Here is a 16,518-nt window from a genome sequence, read left to right as displayed (position 1 = left end):
ATATAATTTGAGTAAAAATATTATAAAATTATAAAAATTTTTATTTAAAATTTAAAAAAGTTGCATTTTTTTTTATATAGAAGTTTGAATGAGCTGTGAATTTTGTGTGTAGATAATAATTAGATAAAAAAAAATTAAGATTCGAAATTAAAAGATATTTTATATTATTCGGAAATTATAAAATGTTTTGAAGCACGTTATCCAATCAAGGGCTTAACGCGGCCGTTGGGTTTAGGAAGCACTCCACACCCAGAAGAAGAATGCAAACACTATCCGTGCCTTCGCCGAGAGTGGCGGTCAGAGCCTCATGGGACACGCACCAGAGGCTATCTTACAACCCCAACGCCCCACGAAAACCCCCGAAAAACCCTAACACCACATCTAAGCCTAAAACCCTACCAAGCGTTACCTTATCTGTCGCAACGACCCGTTCTGAACCCTCCGTTTTGGACCTCCCCAAGCGCCCCAGCAGTGTAGGTGATTACTCTCTGTACATATTTGGTATTTTAGTGAGCTTTTTCTTCTGCGTTGTTTTGGGTGGCTGAAAAATTTGTGGGAAGGGAAATAAACGGTGATGGAGAATGTTGAATTTCGAGAAGTCCCATGCAATCCAATTTCCTGCATCATTCTTTTCTTTTTTTAATCTTTTTGTCTGTTCCGTTTTTCTTCATGTTAGCGCTTGTTTCTTTTTAAAAAAGTATATTTGTTTTTCTATAAACAATAGTTATTAGAAAGAAACAGATGATAATGGTTTGATATTTTAAGTTGCAGTCAAATTCTTTGAATACGTTTTTCACCATGATATAAACAAAGTATTCTCGTAATGGTTTTTTAATTGAATACCGATTTGTAGAAGAAATTGTGGAACGGGATGAATGTTATATGGGATACGAGCGGTGGTTACCGAGTCCTCCAAAAGTGCAGAAGCCTCGATCCGCGTTTAATGCAGCGTCATTAGCATATATTGGTGATTGCATCTATGAGGTTCGTTTATAATTCTGGTGGTTGACATGTGGTAACTACGATTTGCTGCTATAGAAATTTGTTTAAAGGCACATTTAATGAAAATGTGAAGTTTGCAATATAACGACTAATATGATTTATTTTCTGTTGAATTTTATCTTCCTGTACATCTTACTTCCACTAATTCTGAAAATATGCAGCTGTATGCTCGCAGGCACTTTTTGTTTCCTCCACTGAATATTGAAGAATACAATGATCGTGTGACAGCAGTTGTACGTTGTGAAGCACAAGTAAGATTTTGTTCCGGCATTGTTTGAACATTTGAGTTGAATAAGCATGATCATGGGGGTGTTATGAACCTTTCTTTTTTTTGGATTGGGATTTTTACATATAATTGTTACTTGAGCTTCCTGCGCTGAAGATGATTTTGCTGTCTAATGCAGTTTACTCTTTTTCTATACCCTAACTCCCACTCTCCTCAACATGTAAAACATCTTGTTTCTTCTAGAAGTCATCTTTGTTAGAGTCAGATGTGGGCTCGCTCCCAATAGATGTCTTGGGGAGATGGAAGTAATAGGGTGCGGTTGCCCTTTATGTTTTCTGCTATTGATTTTCAGGCTAACCTGTAGCTGTCCAGTTCCATTTCTTTATGACTACTAACTTGTATAGGACTGTTTCCTCATTCCTGAATCTTTTTATGCTGCTGTTATGTGATTTTTAATTTTAAAAAAAAATTAAGTTCTGCATTTTCTCTGTTGGGCGGATGAAAATAGACAAAAGATGTTAACATTGGTGTTTCTTCTTTCAGGATGCATTGCTCCAGAAACTTCTTAGTGAGAAATACTTATCAGAAGAAGAAAGGTACTAGAAGATTTATGGTCTTTATCATCTTACTCTACTTTTGCCGCCATGAACCTTCGTCTTGTAAAGAATTATGAAAGTCGAAATTTCTCTTTTATGCCTGTTCTCCATGTTGACAGCCGGAAAAGAATAGTCTGGCAGAAAAAAGTTTCCAAGGACGTTCAATATTCGACCTATTCCTGTCATTGGAAACACAAACCATCTCATCTTATTTCAAGGAGTTTCCAAGGACAGGAATAGGTCGAATATTGAATCGTTAGTGAGTGGAAGTAGGAAGAAGAGATTTGAGTTAAAGTCAAGGAATTGAATTGAAGGAAAATTTGTTTTGTGGAAGATGAGAATGACTGAATGAGTATGGATTGAAAATGAATGGACAACTTGGGCACCTAGTTTACTAGTTAAAACTAAGGAGAGCATGTAATTTTGAAGCATCTCGTGGCTTAAGGAGATCATTTAGAGTCATTCCCAAAAGAAGTAGATGAAGTTCTCGTAGAAAAATGATTTGCAAGCATCAGTGAACTCCATAATCTGTTTATAAATAAGTAGATAGTCCATAGCTTATTTAGATGGTGCTATTTATGGGGAAATATATTGTCAGTGACATGATTGATGGAGGTAATTTTGGAAGTGTCAGAAGTTCACATTGTCCCTCATGGCATATGTGATTATAAGTGACAAGGCTTTTAAGCTCAATAGGTTCACTATTGAGGTTGGGTTCTTCAGAAGCAACTAAGAATGATTTCATGAATTTTAAGCTCAATTGTCACTCGGATTTGATGCTAGCCTTCATACATGTAATATTTTGATTGAGATTCAAGTATTGATACCTCTCTAAAACTCAATTGAAAGCACCTCCAAAGACGTTGTGGCACATAGTAAATACTAATACTTCATTAATTTGTGCGTGGTCGTCTTTGAGGGTAATAGGTGAAGTACAAGGTTTGGCAGATTGGTTGGAAGAATGACTTTCAGGGATTCCACAATTTTGAAAATGTGCCATTAGTAACGTGGGTGTTATATCTACAATACAAAAATAGCAGCACGTTGTGTGGCAAAAGTTGGGGAGTATTCAAGAGTAGGATTGATCCATTCACCAACAAAATCATATTTGTTCTGCCCTAAGAACGATTATGTATGTTCTATGCTTTGTATAATCTTTAAAAACACACCTGCTTAAATCATTTATGAGTTTATTGCTAAAACTCCTTTTACCGATCAGAAAAGTTTATTGCTATTTGCTAAAACTATGAAGGCATGTTCTTTGTGTGTAACAGACCACAACATTAACTTGCAAAATTTATGATTTAAATTGCAGGGATGTTCTTCGCTGGGGAAAGAATATTGGTTCAGCTAAAACACGGACAAAGAGACGTGCTGGTGCTGCAGTTTATAATAGAGCATCTTCACTGGAAACATTAGTCTGTTTCTTGTTCCTTTGTGGCCTTATTCGGATAATACTGATCTATATTAAAATGCACATTTGGTTGACAGTTGCTTTATTATTTTGAAAGTTGTCAGTTCAGCAAGGAAGTTTTTTTTATAAGTGATAAGAAATTTCAGCAAGGAAGTTGACCATCAATGTTGTTTTCAGCTTGACATGTTGTGTTGAGATATATCTATTTGTAGCATGTTATTTGTATCTTCACTTGGGGAAACTTTACAAATGAACCTGACTACATCATTTATTTTCGCTGTGGCAAGAAAGAGATGTTCTTGTGATCCAATTTTTGATGTTTTGAGAAGTCAAGTGGTGATCAGGAAATTGTTTTCACTTCTTAACCAAGCAATTATATACTTTGTAGGTTGGTTATCTCTACTTGAAAAATGTGAAGCGCTTGGAAGAAATCATGCTAAAATTGGGATTCACAACAGATTCTTCTATGCAGTTGATTTTGGAGGAAGCAAAGAGTAAGCTAACAGTTATCTCAGAGTACAGTTTTTCTTTTTCTTTTTCCTTTCATGGGAGGATTCATATCAAGTATCCTAGCTATTTTGCAGTGCTCTTCTTACACGGTACTCTTAACCTCCTGACGTTTTATATACACCTACTCCTGTGTAGTAACTTATGCTTCTCTCTTGTTTTTATATTGACAATTTCACCCTAATGCCATTTCAGATTTCCTTTGAATCAAAGTTGCATCTGAATCATGAAGTAACACTTTGTTTCCTTTGGGAATTCATTTCAAGAGAACAGCCATTTTTTAAACACTTGCTAGAACTTTTTGAGCATTGCATAGGTTTTTTAATCTTGTATGGTGATTCTCTCAAATAATTGATAAAGTGGTTAGCTTAGATATGAGAGTTCCTGTGTAGTTGTGCACTTGCAAGAAACTTCTTACCAAGGGCCTGTGCACTCCCAGAATTAGTTGAGACTTTATCTTAGACACCTGGTGCCAATAAAAAAACAGAGTTTCTGTATTGTTTTCTTTTCTTTTCTTTTTTTCTCTTTCCAAATGTTCCCAAATTTTTCAACAATTTTGGGATTTTGCATTTTTACCCAAAAATCCCAGGTGTTTTATGCTTTGTATTACAAACTACTAAAATTGACACATTGTAACCCCCAACTACAGTTGACTGTCAAATTGCACCCTCCATTAAGCTCTAATGATAAGATTGCTCCACATTGCCTATCTTTCTTCATCTTAACAGTCAAATTTGGACGAATATTGCTATTTGCCAACAATTAGCAGACTCCTGACAATGTTCCACAGCACTGTTTACATTATATGTTAATTCAAAAGCTTTTGCGCATATCTCTAGACATTTATCCTGTAGAAAAACAATAGCATCATTGCCTAGTTTCATTCTATTCAATAAAGCTATCTATTTACTTATATAAAAAAAAGAAATACAATAGCATTGAAAAAGTTTATATTTGGAAATTGCTTAGTAAAAAAGCAGGGTAGCAAAACTACCTTGAATGGGATTTTTAGTGCATCTATTCAAGGTGCATCCTCTATCCTGTTAAAGTGATTATTCCAACTGTGGCTAGCTTTATTAATTGGCCAGATCTCTTGGCTGGTCCATGGCTATCTGATTCACTAGATTGACTCTTTGTCTGTCTTGTTATCCCTTCTCCCTTCCAGGCAAGCAAGTAGGATAGTGGATGAAGAGGGCATTGAATCCCAAGTTACAAGGAGTGCTGATAGACCCGTATTAATATTAGTTTGTTGACTTTTGCTAGCAATTTGGAAACTCTGTATATCATGCAAAAAAATGGCTTATTTGGCATCATACTGTCTATGAGATTATTTAAAGATAACCGCATGGTATAATAATTGTTGAGTTTCCTAGTAGTAAATTAGATGGTATGGTCATGGTGTCCATGTTTTTTGGTGCGAGAAGAGCATATTCGGTGAGTTTGCAGTTACATGTAATAGTGTTGCCCTGTAATCCAAGTTATTTATCTTGCACAATTTCTCAAGTTGAAAGACGCTTGTTTTTCTTTCATGTTCTATCGAACTAACATCATCTAAACAACAAAACAAAATGCATGTAGTTTTTCGCATTTAGGTCCAAATATATCTTTAACAAGAAGAGTAGTACACAAAAGGTTAAAAACCGGGGGTTTTGGTTTTGAGCTATTTGTATTCAATCGACTGATCGAGGATATTTAAAAATATAGAGAAATGATATTTGCAGTCTTAAAGTGTGCAAGTTTTGCGTATTTTTTTTTTTAAAAAAATGGATTAGTATGGGATCCATAAAAAAAAAAATTAATTTTTTTATGGTAGACCATATTTTTTTAAAGAGTGTTAGAGAATTGTACACCTTAGAACCATTTTAGTATGATAATGTAGGGCCAGAGCACAAGCATTATGGATATGGCTTATGGAAATGAGCTGATTGAATATGTGGCGATACGATCCATATGCAAAAATAAGTCCGATTCTTCGTTTGCACGTTATCCATAGCAGTATCTGAACTTGATTCTATAAAGTCGATCAATAGTATAAGAGCATGATCAACTTTACACTCATTTTCAAGCTTTTAAACTAATTAAGCTTTTGAAAAATTCCAACACACTAAGCCCCGTTTAGTTGTTGGACTGTATTGAAATCAACTTAGTTCAGTCTAATTTTAAAGTGAGTCTAATATCTAAACATTCAACTCTTAAATCACTAAACTCATCTTAACTCAAAATCTATTTATACGTGGGACTCTTAACCTTTTTCAATTCAATACCACTTTACACGCGGAACTCACAATCTTTTTTAAATTCTCATAAATATATATAAACTCATTTTAAAATCTAAACTCATCTTAAGTGGGCTTCACAAAACTTATTTCACCATCTCAACTCACTACTATTCATAAAGAAATTAACTCAACTCATCTCATCTCAACTCAGTTCAACATCCAAACGCAACTTGAAATAGTGAAAATAACAGATCTCTCTCGTGTTGGCTGATAGGGCCTATCCATTTATCTTATATCACTAGTCACTACCACTGAAACTGTATGATTTTAAAAAGGGATAACTGCCAACAAGTTGCATACATGAAAGCAAAAACATTATCTTGTTTGGTGATAGAGAAGTAGGGGCTTATTCTCTATATAGATAAGCTTAGGTGTCATGCTCATCTTCTGATTAAGTAGGCCTTGTTCACAAAAATAGTCAGCAAAAATTAGCGGCTAGTTCAATTAGCTTCGATGATTATTCGAAAAAACACTTGACTTAGATATTTAGTTTTAAAATATACTATTCTTCATCTTTAATTTTAATGATTCTCAGTAATACAGTTGATATGATATATTTAAATTATTGAATTATGAAACTACTAAAAACGTGTGATATCAATTGGTGTGATAACGAGTAACATTATCCTTTTTTTTCTTTCTTTTTTTTTTTTTCATTCATTTTGATATATACATGATATATGCTTCAGAAAAAAAGCTTTAGGATTTGGATAGATTTGATAAGGTGGACCACGGGTCCACGACGTAGGGCCGTACAGGCAAATGGTTGGACCCTTTTTGCCGCACAAAGACATGAGAGAATCTATGGTGGTCAAGCCCATAGCTTAACTTATTGTTTAGCCTATTCTACGTTCTGCTGCTGAGGTTGCTAATAATACTGTCCTATGGGGCTTGGTGTTTGAGACCAGCTTGGTCCCTAATGCTTGCAAAGTTTGACCAAAAGTGCACACAATCTAGAAAATGTTATGGAAATGACAAAATGGTTTGTTGGATTTGCATTTATGAAGTTAAATTGGTCTTAAATGTTTCCAAAACCATAGGTTAAATGGTAAATAATTAAGGTGGTGGTGATGATCAGATCTTAATTGAGATCTTCTCTACCTAGTATTAGTATGACCAAAAGGTAATTCTCTAGTCCTGGTGATTGAAAGAAGGTTTTGATTAGGAAAAAATCTATTTATTATCTTCTTATTATCTCATGATGTATTATTAGATGATAAGTTCACAAGTGAAATATAATAAATATTCTCCAATCATCCAATGTCACATTTTAAAATGATAAAAATTAAGATAATGAGTAGTATTACTATTTAATCAGAATATATCCCATCAACAGAATAAGACCAAAACATCGAAAATGAGCACAATCTTGCTTGACAATGTTTCTTTGCTCAAACGACCATCCAATTTGCAATCGTCTCTCGAGTTATCAACGTTTCAATCATTTTCAAACTATCAAAAAAACTGCAATGCGCTTGATGAAGCCGGTAAGGATCGAAATTCCCACAATCAATTGGAACAAAAGAGACAGAGTGATCAAGCTTAATTCAAATTATTCTAAAGCAAAGTACTCCTGCATGCAAGTACACCTTTAAAGAAAATATTAATTAATGGATGTTAGAAGATAATGACAAAGACGAACACGTCTGAGGTTGGACAAAACAATCCTTATAATAGCCCTACGACAACGCTGACGTCAGAGATTATGTCGTATATATGTACCAATGGTTGCTCCATATAAATTATAATAATGGGGAAAACATCGTGTTGTTTGCCCCTTTTTTTAACCGTTTTGATTGCTGTGTGGAACTCGATCGAGGACAATTAAGTACACGTCCATGGATTACGTATTTTCTCAATAAATTAAGTATTTAATTAACACTGAGTTTGTTGTTGGAATGGACCTCTGAACCGAACGTCGCTTGTATGCATGGCTGCTTCTCTACTTGCTAGCAATCGAAAAAGCTTCTATGAATTTTTTTTTTTTTTTAAGTGGCCGAAAGAGAAGGATGTATGAAATAAATTTTACAATATATGTTTATTATTATCTGTATAAATATTTTGAACAACATTAAATGAGTAATAAATGGTATAAGGCTTATTTTATGTGTCTACCTCTTTTTAATATAAGACTCGCAAATTTTAATTCCAACTTTCGGGTATTTATAAACAACATTAAATGAGTAATAAATAGTGTAAGACTTTCTTTATGTGTCTACCTCTTTTTCATTTAAGAATCGTAAGTTTTAATCCCAACTTTCGGATATTTATAAACAACATTAAATGAGTAATAAATGGTGTAAGATTTATTTTACGTGTCTATCTCTTTTCTATTTAAGACTCACAGGTTTTAATCCCAACTTTCGGAGACCTTAATCCCGCAATTAAGTAAACCTGCTATTTTAGCTGTCTCAAACCCATCTGTTTCTTTTTATATACGTAGTGCACAATTTTCTAATCGAATATAGTACTCTTCAAAACTACCTAACAGCTTTGTTCTTTCTTTAGGAGCATTCTAGCATACACCAGTTAGGCAGAAAATCTTTAGCTTAAGGGCATATATCAGGCAAAAATACAGGGCCATTTTTAGTGACTGCAGAAATGAAATTGTTTCATGGCTTACATCTAGTTTTGTCGTTCAGAAAAATTCTATATGGAAGCTTTACATCATACACTTCTACTTAATCAATACGTGATTTGTTATTTTTTCTCTTCTATTTTACTGCTTAAATATGTATGTGTTTAAAAAAAATGACAAAAATAATAAATCACATATTGGTTAGGTGAAGATGTATGATGTAAGATTTTCTTGTAACATTTTTTTATCTAGAGTATAATAAGATAATTATCAAATTTATCTATTCTTATTAATTTAAAATTTTGAAATAAGTGATGAAGTTTTGAATCCAAATTGACTTTAATAATAATTCAACACATGAGATTGAGCATGCATGTGCGGATGACCGGTCCATAATATCAAATCAAATGGTTCTATCATGTCAAAAGTGATTCATCACGTACACAAGGAACTTCAAAGCTCGTCCAGTACTTTAGATTAAGCATTTGAACATATTGCATGTGCATATGTCCATAAGATCAAATGCATGGTTCCATCACATTAAAAGCTCATCACATTAGGATGAAGTAGCAGATCATGCTTATCGCTCTAAATGCTTTTCTGATCTTTTTGGAGAGTAAGAGGCCCAGATCACACTCTAGTAATAACCAGTTGTTTTAAATTTTAATGGATTGAGGAGGACCCCATGCAATACGTACGTACATCATGCAGAAAGGTGACAGAAATGGCTAAACAATTACGTGGCAAACTCATCCATAACAAGTATTCAGATATCTCCTTGTTCTTTGGGTTTGATTGATCATACTGATATCATCCTATTTCTAAGCTGTAGTTAACGGCAACTACTCATAAAAAAAAAAAAAAAAAAAATTGTAACATCAATATGTGATAATCTGTTATCTTATAAATGGTCCCATTGGTTGCATTGTGCTGATGTGTCATGATCATCTCTTTGTGGCCCCACTGTCTCATTTGTGTTGCATGCTGACGTGCCATTCTCATCATTTTATAGTGCTTTAGAATTAGGGTGTTATCTTTTGCTAGATATATATATTCATTTTCCATCAAACTCCAACTGCCTCCGATCCCTCCTTTATTTCTAAAATTAGAAAACATAAGAAACATTAAAAAAAAACAAAAACAAAAACAAAACCAAAACAAAACAAATGTTCCAACACCTTTTGTAAATTTTGATAAATGGAACAAATTAGCAAGAACCAAGTTACTGATATATATCATCAAATATATAGGACTCCTGGATAATCGAAATATATAAAATTATGCAATGCTGAAGTATTGGTACACCAATTAACGAACCATGAAAATTAATGGAAGACAGCGTACAGGGTGCTTAATTGGCATTGACCTTTGCACAAGACTTGGGACCCATGCATCAATCAATATGAATTCGTCGCATATATATATTCCTACTCGGAATACTACTGATCATATTTCAATCTAATATGAGAGAGAGAGAGAGAGAGAGAGGAAAAAAATGAGGCCACGGTGGGGAAATTTTGCCTTTAATATATTCATGTGGGTTTGCAAGATTTTCTCGACATGATTGATGCCTTTGTTTGTGAATTACATAACACCAATGACAACTAATTATGCAAGTTGGAAGACAACTAATTGATCGTGACCATCCTGTCACATAGATCTACTAGAAATTATATATATATATATATATATATATATATATATCCAATCATCCATTGAATTAATTAAGAGGCTAAAAGGTAGTCTAGAAATTAAGTTGATCAACACTCTTTTTCAAGTTTGAACTTATTATAAAAAAAAATGAATATTTGTGACATTTTTTTAGATGAAAAAGATTATTTACGATGAAAACATATTCATTTTAGTTAAAAATAATCATTTTATTATAAATAACTGATTACAAATAAGTAATTTTCTTATAGTGATTATTAATGATTCAGCTTGCATGGTACTTCTCAATTATCATCCATTATCAAGCATGGGCTGTTTTTTCAAAATTAAACTAACGTACACGAGGAAAAAGAATAATAATCATTCACCCAAGATCATTGCTGATCAATTGGCACTCCCTAGCTAACCAACCCGTGCAATATATTCAAAGGCATGACTTTTTTTAAACAACCACACTAATCAAACTTTACGGCCAACATCATCAATCTTTAATATTTTTAATATTATTGGGTAATTAATTAATACAATTAATTATTTTGTATACATAGAAAAATAAAAATATCATTTGAACAATTGTTTTCAATATACTCCAAACATTTTGTATATTTGTTTCTCTTTAAATTGAGAAATGCTACAAATCACTCTACTGTACATCACATTCTCCACACACCTCACATAATTTTTTTTTTTCACTCCAGCACGTTGAGTGTGCTGGGGACTCTACCAACAGTAGAGTGTTATTTAGATTTTTTCTTTTAAATTATATTGATAAAATGTTTTGTTAGAGAATATATATATATCGCAATTCATAGCCCATTTATGATCGATATATATATATATATATATCTATCGTCTTGTAAATTAAACATAATGTCATTTTCTAAGCCTTACCATGATTAAAGGTTCTAAACGATCGAGACCCCTATGATCCATTTATTTGAAATTATTTTGTCTTGGCCAATTGACAATTACATAAAGACGCTTTAAAGATAGTTTCTGAACTGTACATGATGATCAAAAGAACGCATTGAAAGGTCGGTTCAGCTAGCCTAGCCTAGCCTAGCTATCTATTGTATTATCCAATATCTAGGCAGCCGCGTCCAGCTTATTCTATTGGGAATTATGATCTTATAATTTTCTCTCTCAAATATAATTTATTACAATTTAAATAGAAATAGACATAAAGTTTAGACCCACGTGATCATGGATTTAATGATCTAATATTCATCTTCCTGAATTATAAAAAGTACTATAAGTGTATAAAACAAACAAAAACTTGTAGGGATCCTCAGTCCCACGTACATGAATAATATTTTCAGCTTTTGAGACGCAAGATCATAGGCTAAGGGTACGTTTTGGCAATGAGAAAGGTTGAAAAGAGTTGTGAATAGTAATAAAAAATTAATAATAAAATATTAAATAGTAATAAAAAATATATGAAAAATAATAATAAAATAATAAATATTAGTAAATTATTTTAAGAATATGTGAAAATATTTTTTTTATCTAAAGGTAGTCTTAATTTGCCAACTCAATACCATAAATTATGGGAGCATTAGCAAGCACTAATTGCAAAACATTAGTTACTTGGAAGAAAAAGCTTCAGGCCCAATGGGTGCCAAATGTGTCTTCCTGCCTGTAAATAAGAATATGTCACAAGAGACATTCTATGGGAGAGTAATATGAAGTAAAATGTACTAGATCTTGTCTTATAGTTAGAAGCATTACCTCTCTCCTCTCTCCCTCTCACTCTCGAATCTGAGTTCATTTCGATCAGCCAAATACAAAATCACTTCTCTCATTCTCTCTCCCTCTCCCTCTCCCTCTCTCTCGTTAAGAAGGCTGGCTTCATTATGCAAGATTATTGTAAGAACACAAATTTTATCTACCTTTCAATTTGCAGATTATTTTTTGGGACTTTCGGCGTGGTGGAGTGGAGCACAGATGGCTCGAGAAGGTTGGCTCCGTTGTGTAGATAGATTTTGTCAAAAGAGGTGATTTTCTGTTTGACACCTCAGATTCAGGAGGGAGAGGGAGAGAAGGAAAGAAGTAAGGGTAGGTTTGGAGGTATAAAATAAAACATAAAATTTTTATTTTATTTTATCTCATCATTATATATTTTTTAAATTTTGAAATAAAATATAATAAATAATTTAATTTTTTCAAATTCTAATATACATTTTTCAAATCTCAAAATAATAATAATATTAAAATTTAATATTTTAAACTTTAAAATAAAATACAAAATTCTCATCTCACCTTCCAAACCTACCCTAATTCTTCCGATTATAAGACAAGATCTAATATTTTACTTCATTTATAGACATGTTTGAAAGGCGAGATAAGAATTTTATGTTTTATTTTAGTGTTTAAATATTATATTTAAATATTATTATTATATTAAAATTTAAAAAAATTAAATTAAAATTTTATTTTATTTTATATAAAAATTTTAAAAAATATAATAATAAAATAAAAATTTTATATCTCAATCCAACCTCAAACCTGCCTTACTCTTCCATAAAATATCTACATGATATATTTCTATTAGACGGTGAAAAGACACGTTTGACGCGTCACACTCATCCGAAGCGTAACTATACTTGGAAAGTCGTAAATCCTAGCACTCGGAACGAGGGAAAAAAAAGTAAGTAATGCCAAAATCCGTCCGTTTTTAAACACTCGGACGCCGGCGACAAAGCGCTGCGCAGTTTTGTTTGACCGATTAACCTTTCTTTTGTCCCTCCGTATTTTTTTTTTTTTTTTTGATCATGATCATTTGGAACTTTTTAATTAGTTCGTAGGTTAGCACGTGAACCGTTCGCGTCCTATATATAACTTTGTACTGTTGAGTACTGTTACCCTTGAATTATTACACGCATGTGAAAGAACATTAAGATGCTGTTCAGATAATAAATTTAGATGATATAAATTAAGATATAAATTAAAAATTTTATAAAATATTATTAAAATATATTATTATTATTATTATTATTTTAAAATTTAAAAAAATTAAATTATTTATTATATTTTATATAAAAATTTAAAAAAATTACAATAATAAAATAAAATAAAATAAGATAAAATACTTCTAATATTCAAACCAAACCTAATATTGTTTGTCATGATCACCATTGCAATTTCAGAAGAAACCAAAACTAAAAAATTCCTAATTTCTTTAAGTAATAACATGATCTTATATATATTTCTAATCCATCGATATATTTTTATGTCCGCAGCAAAATATCATTCCGTTTGTAAGGTCGGATCTAGCTAGCAGAGCAGCATGCATTGCCGCCTGTCTGACAAGGTTTTGCCACTGACCAAGACGCCTTGGTTTTGGGTAAAGATCATGTTCGTGCCCCTTTTTATTATGCCATTTTGATGCACATTCATCAAAACTTCACGAGACTTTGCATGCATGATCATAAAGTTATATGGTTCAGAGCTAGACATGAATGCATGCTACACGTTCGTGGTATGTACTAAAAGATGTTGATACGTACTCCGGTTGGCCGGGGACCAACGTTGTTTGATCATCGTCGTCGACACATGATTCATGTCCGAGCGAGACATTAATTAGTCTTCATATACGCGTCTTAGTAAATATTTAATGTTTTCCTCCTCTCTGAAGTAGTAGTGAAGGAAAATTTTCATGCAATTATATATATGGTGTTCAATGATTAATTGTGGTGCCACCCACAATGAAAAATGCCTACCTAATGCAATTATAAACGGTTGGTAATGCCACGGTTGGGGAGTACTCCAGGCTGCATGCATTAAAGTACTCCGATCCATGATGCATATCACAAGCTAGTGTTTAGATGATCTCCCTTGCAAGATATCATGTGTCATTAACTCTTCCACTTTAATACGTAAATTAATATACTTTACTCACCTTTTTATGGTTCCTTAATTCACAATACAGCTTTCCTAACTAGCTTGTTCTTGTCCCATTACGTATTTTTTAGTGCAGTGCAGTACTCCTATATATCTAGCTAGACAAAAGATAATAAATATTAAAATAGTAATGCTACATATTGTTGTGGAGTGCGTAAGTGTCATACAGTCGTTTTAAAAAAGAGTAAAGTTTACAATTAAAAAATTATTATTTTTTATATGAATCTTGTATTTATTTACTTTTTTCAAAATGATTGCACGACGTTTGCGCACTCACGACTGTAACTATTATTTATCGTTGTAGAAATGAAATTTCCGCATTGTTTTGATATCAATAATTTCATCTGAACAAGAGTTCCCATATATATGAATTTACATGAGCTAGCTAGCTAAAAGATTCATCAAATTAATTAACGCGTTCTTGTTCTTCAAACACATAAAAAAATATGTTTTATGTCATCAAAAATCAAGGTTTGCGTTGCGGGAAAACTTGGGAGATCATGTATATATGGAGGTAGCTAGGTGTTAGTAATCATGCACGGCTGAGTTGGGGGGAAGTGCATGCAATTAAGATATATATATATATATATATATATATATATATATATATAGACACACACATATATAATATGGTTGGTTTGAATTTAGAGATGAGATGAAATTAAGTTTTAGATGAAAAATAAAAGTTAAAAAAAAAATTATTAGAATATTATTATTGTTTTGAGATTTTAAAAAGTTGAATTAGAATTTGAAAAAGTTGAATTATTTATTATATTTTGTAAAAAAATTAAAAAAATTTGTAATAATGAGATGAGATGAAATATTTTTTCAATCCAAACGAGACCTTATATATATATATATTATTTGTTTTGCCTTGCTTTGGTTGTGGGACTCCTAAGTCCTAACTCCTAAGTTCCTAACAGACAATATTTTAGAGATGCTGTATATATATATTTATTAGATAAATTATATTACAGTCCTAAATAAGAGATTGCGTATGCAATCTCATTGGGTAAATTCTATTTATTAAGCTAGCATATATGCACTTTCTAGAATTTGCTTTTCATTCCTTTTAATTATTTGATATATATCCTTTTCTCTTTCTTCTCTCGGCAAGTAAGCTATCTATTCCTTTATGCAGGTTTCTCATGAAAGCGAAAGATTCCTCCGTTTTCCTTTATGGCTGATCAATGAATTAAGATCATGACATGAGCATGCATGCATTTTCGATTGTGTTTATCAAATCTTCAGTACTGTTTGAGATGATCAGATAGATATAGAGATCAGGATATAAATATATATATATATATATCCATTGTAATTAATTAGGATCATAATTTGAACCGCTAATATATATATAATTAAAATACATGGGATTATTTAAATATTATAAGATGGTGATCTCTAACGTGTGTGCCACATTGCCTACGACAGTATCTACTTTAGATTTGTTCTTATTTGATTAGATCCCTAGCCTGTATGTATGATCACTTATATATCGAGCTATCATTAGGTGGAATTTTATAAAATTGAAATTCATGTCGTGTTTGTAATGATTAATTGTAAAATGAAATTCAATGATAAACCGAAAAGATTGAAACAAAAACATTGGAACGTAATTACCGGTAAAGATATTGTTTAATGTTTGATTTTGTTTTTTAGTTACACGCATATACATCTGGACCTCAACTTTACTGCAGAAATCAGATCCGTGTCCAACAAAATCAACCACTTGTGTAATTATTAACATGGCAATTGCATGTTAAAGCCACGCCGATTAAAATATTCTATTAGCCTTCAAAAAACATAAAAAAAGTTGCGTGGGGATATGATGGCAACCTACAAAAACATATATAAAAAAGGATTTCATAAATTTACGGGTAATGTTAGTTATAAAATAAAATTTATTATTAAAAATTAATTTATTATACATATCTTAAATTTATTAATTTTTTTAAAAAAATTATAGGACACTTACATATTCATAAACGGATTATTTTTTGAAATTACAAATGTTTCGAAATTGGGCTGAGAATTATTATTATTATTATTATTTTGCGTTGTCAAAACGTTAACAAACTGCCGAACAAAAATTTGGTCTTTACTAATTATTATTGTTATATTACTCCAAAAAATATTTCCTTTTTTAATTAATAGAAAAATTAAAGTTCATTGGATGAAGCTCCGCGTCATCTGCGTGAGTCCAAATATATATATATATATATATATATATATATATATATATACTCAATGCACTAGGTATGTGTCCGCTTCCATAAACAGTAGATTTACATTTATATTTTCTCATATATTAATTGTGAGAGTTCAGAAAGCACCTTCAAAGT

The 16,518-nt window shown here is 31.9% G+C and overlaps 1 protein-coding gene across 1 annotated transcript; it reads left to right on the top strand.

Moving 5' to 3' along the window:
* The first annotated feature begins 214 nt into the window (after positions 1-214).
* Positions 215-5,255, top strand: LOC109007826. The gene is made up of 7 exons (XM_035683214.1): positions 215-477; positions 854-984; positions 1,164-1,253; positions 1,772-1,824; positions 3,140-3,242; positions 3,627-3,732; positions 4,911-5,255. The coding sequence occupies exons 1-7, from the start codon at positions 261-263 to the stop codon at positions 4,925-4,927; spliced, it is 717 nt and encodes a 238-aa protein (XP_035539107.1). The 5' UTR covers positions 215-260; the 3' UTR covers positions 4,928-5,255.
* Positions 5,256-16,518: the final 11,263 nt, after the last annotated feature.

Source organism: Juglans regia, chromosome 12 (genome assembly GCF_001411555.2).
Source record: "Juglans regia cultivar Chandler chromosome 12, Walnut 2.0, whole genome shotgun sequence".
In the NCBI taxonomy this organism is placed as follows: domain Eukaryota; kingdom Viridiplantae; phylum Streptophyta; class Magnoliopsida; order Fagales; family Juglandaceae; genus Juglans; species Juglans regia.
This window is presented reverse-complemented; position numbering and strand designations above follow the sequence as displayed.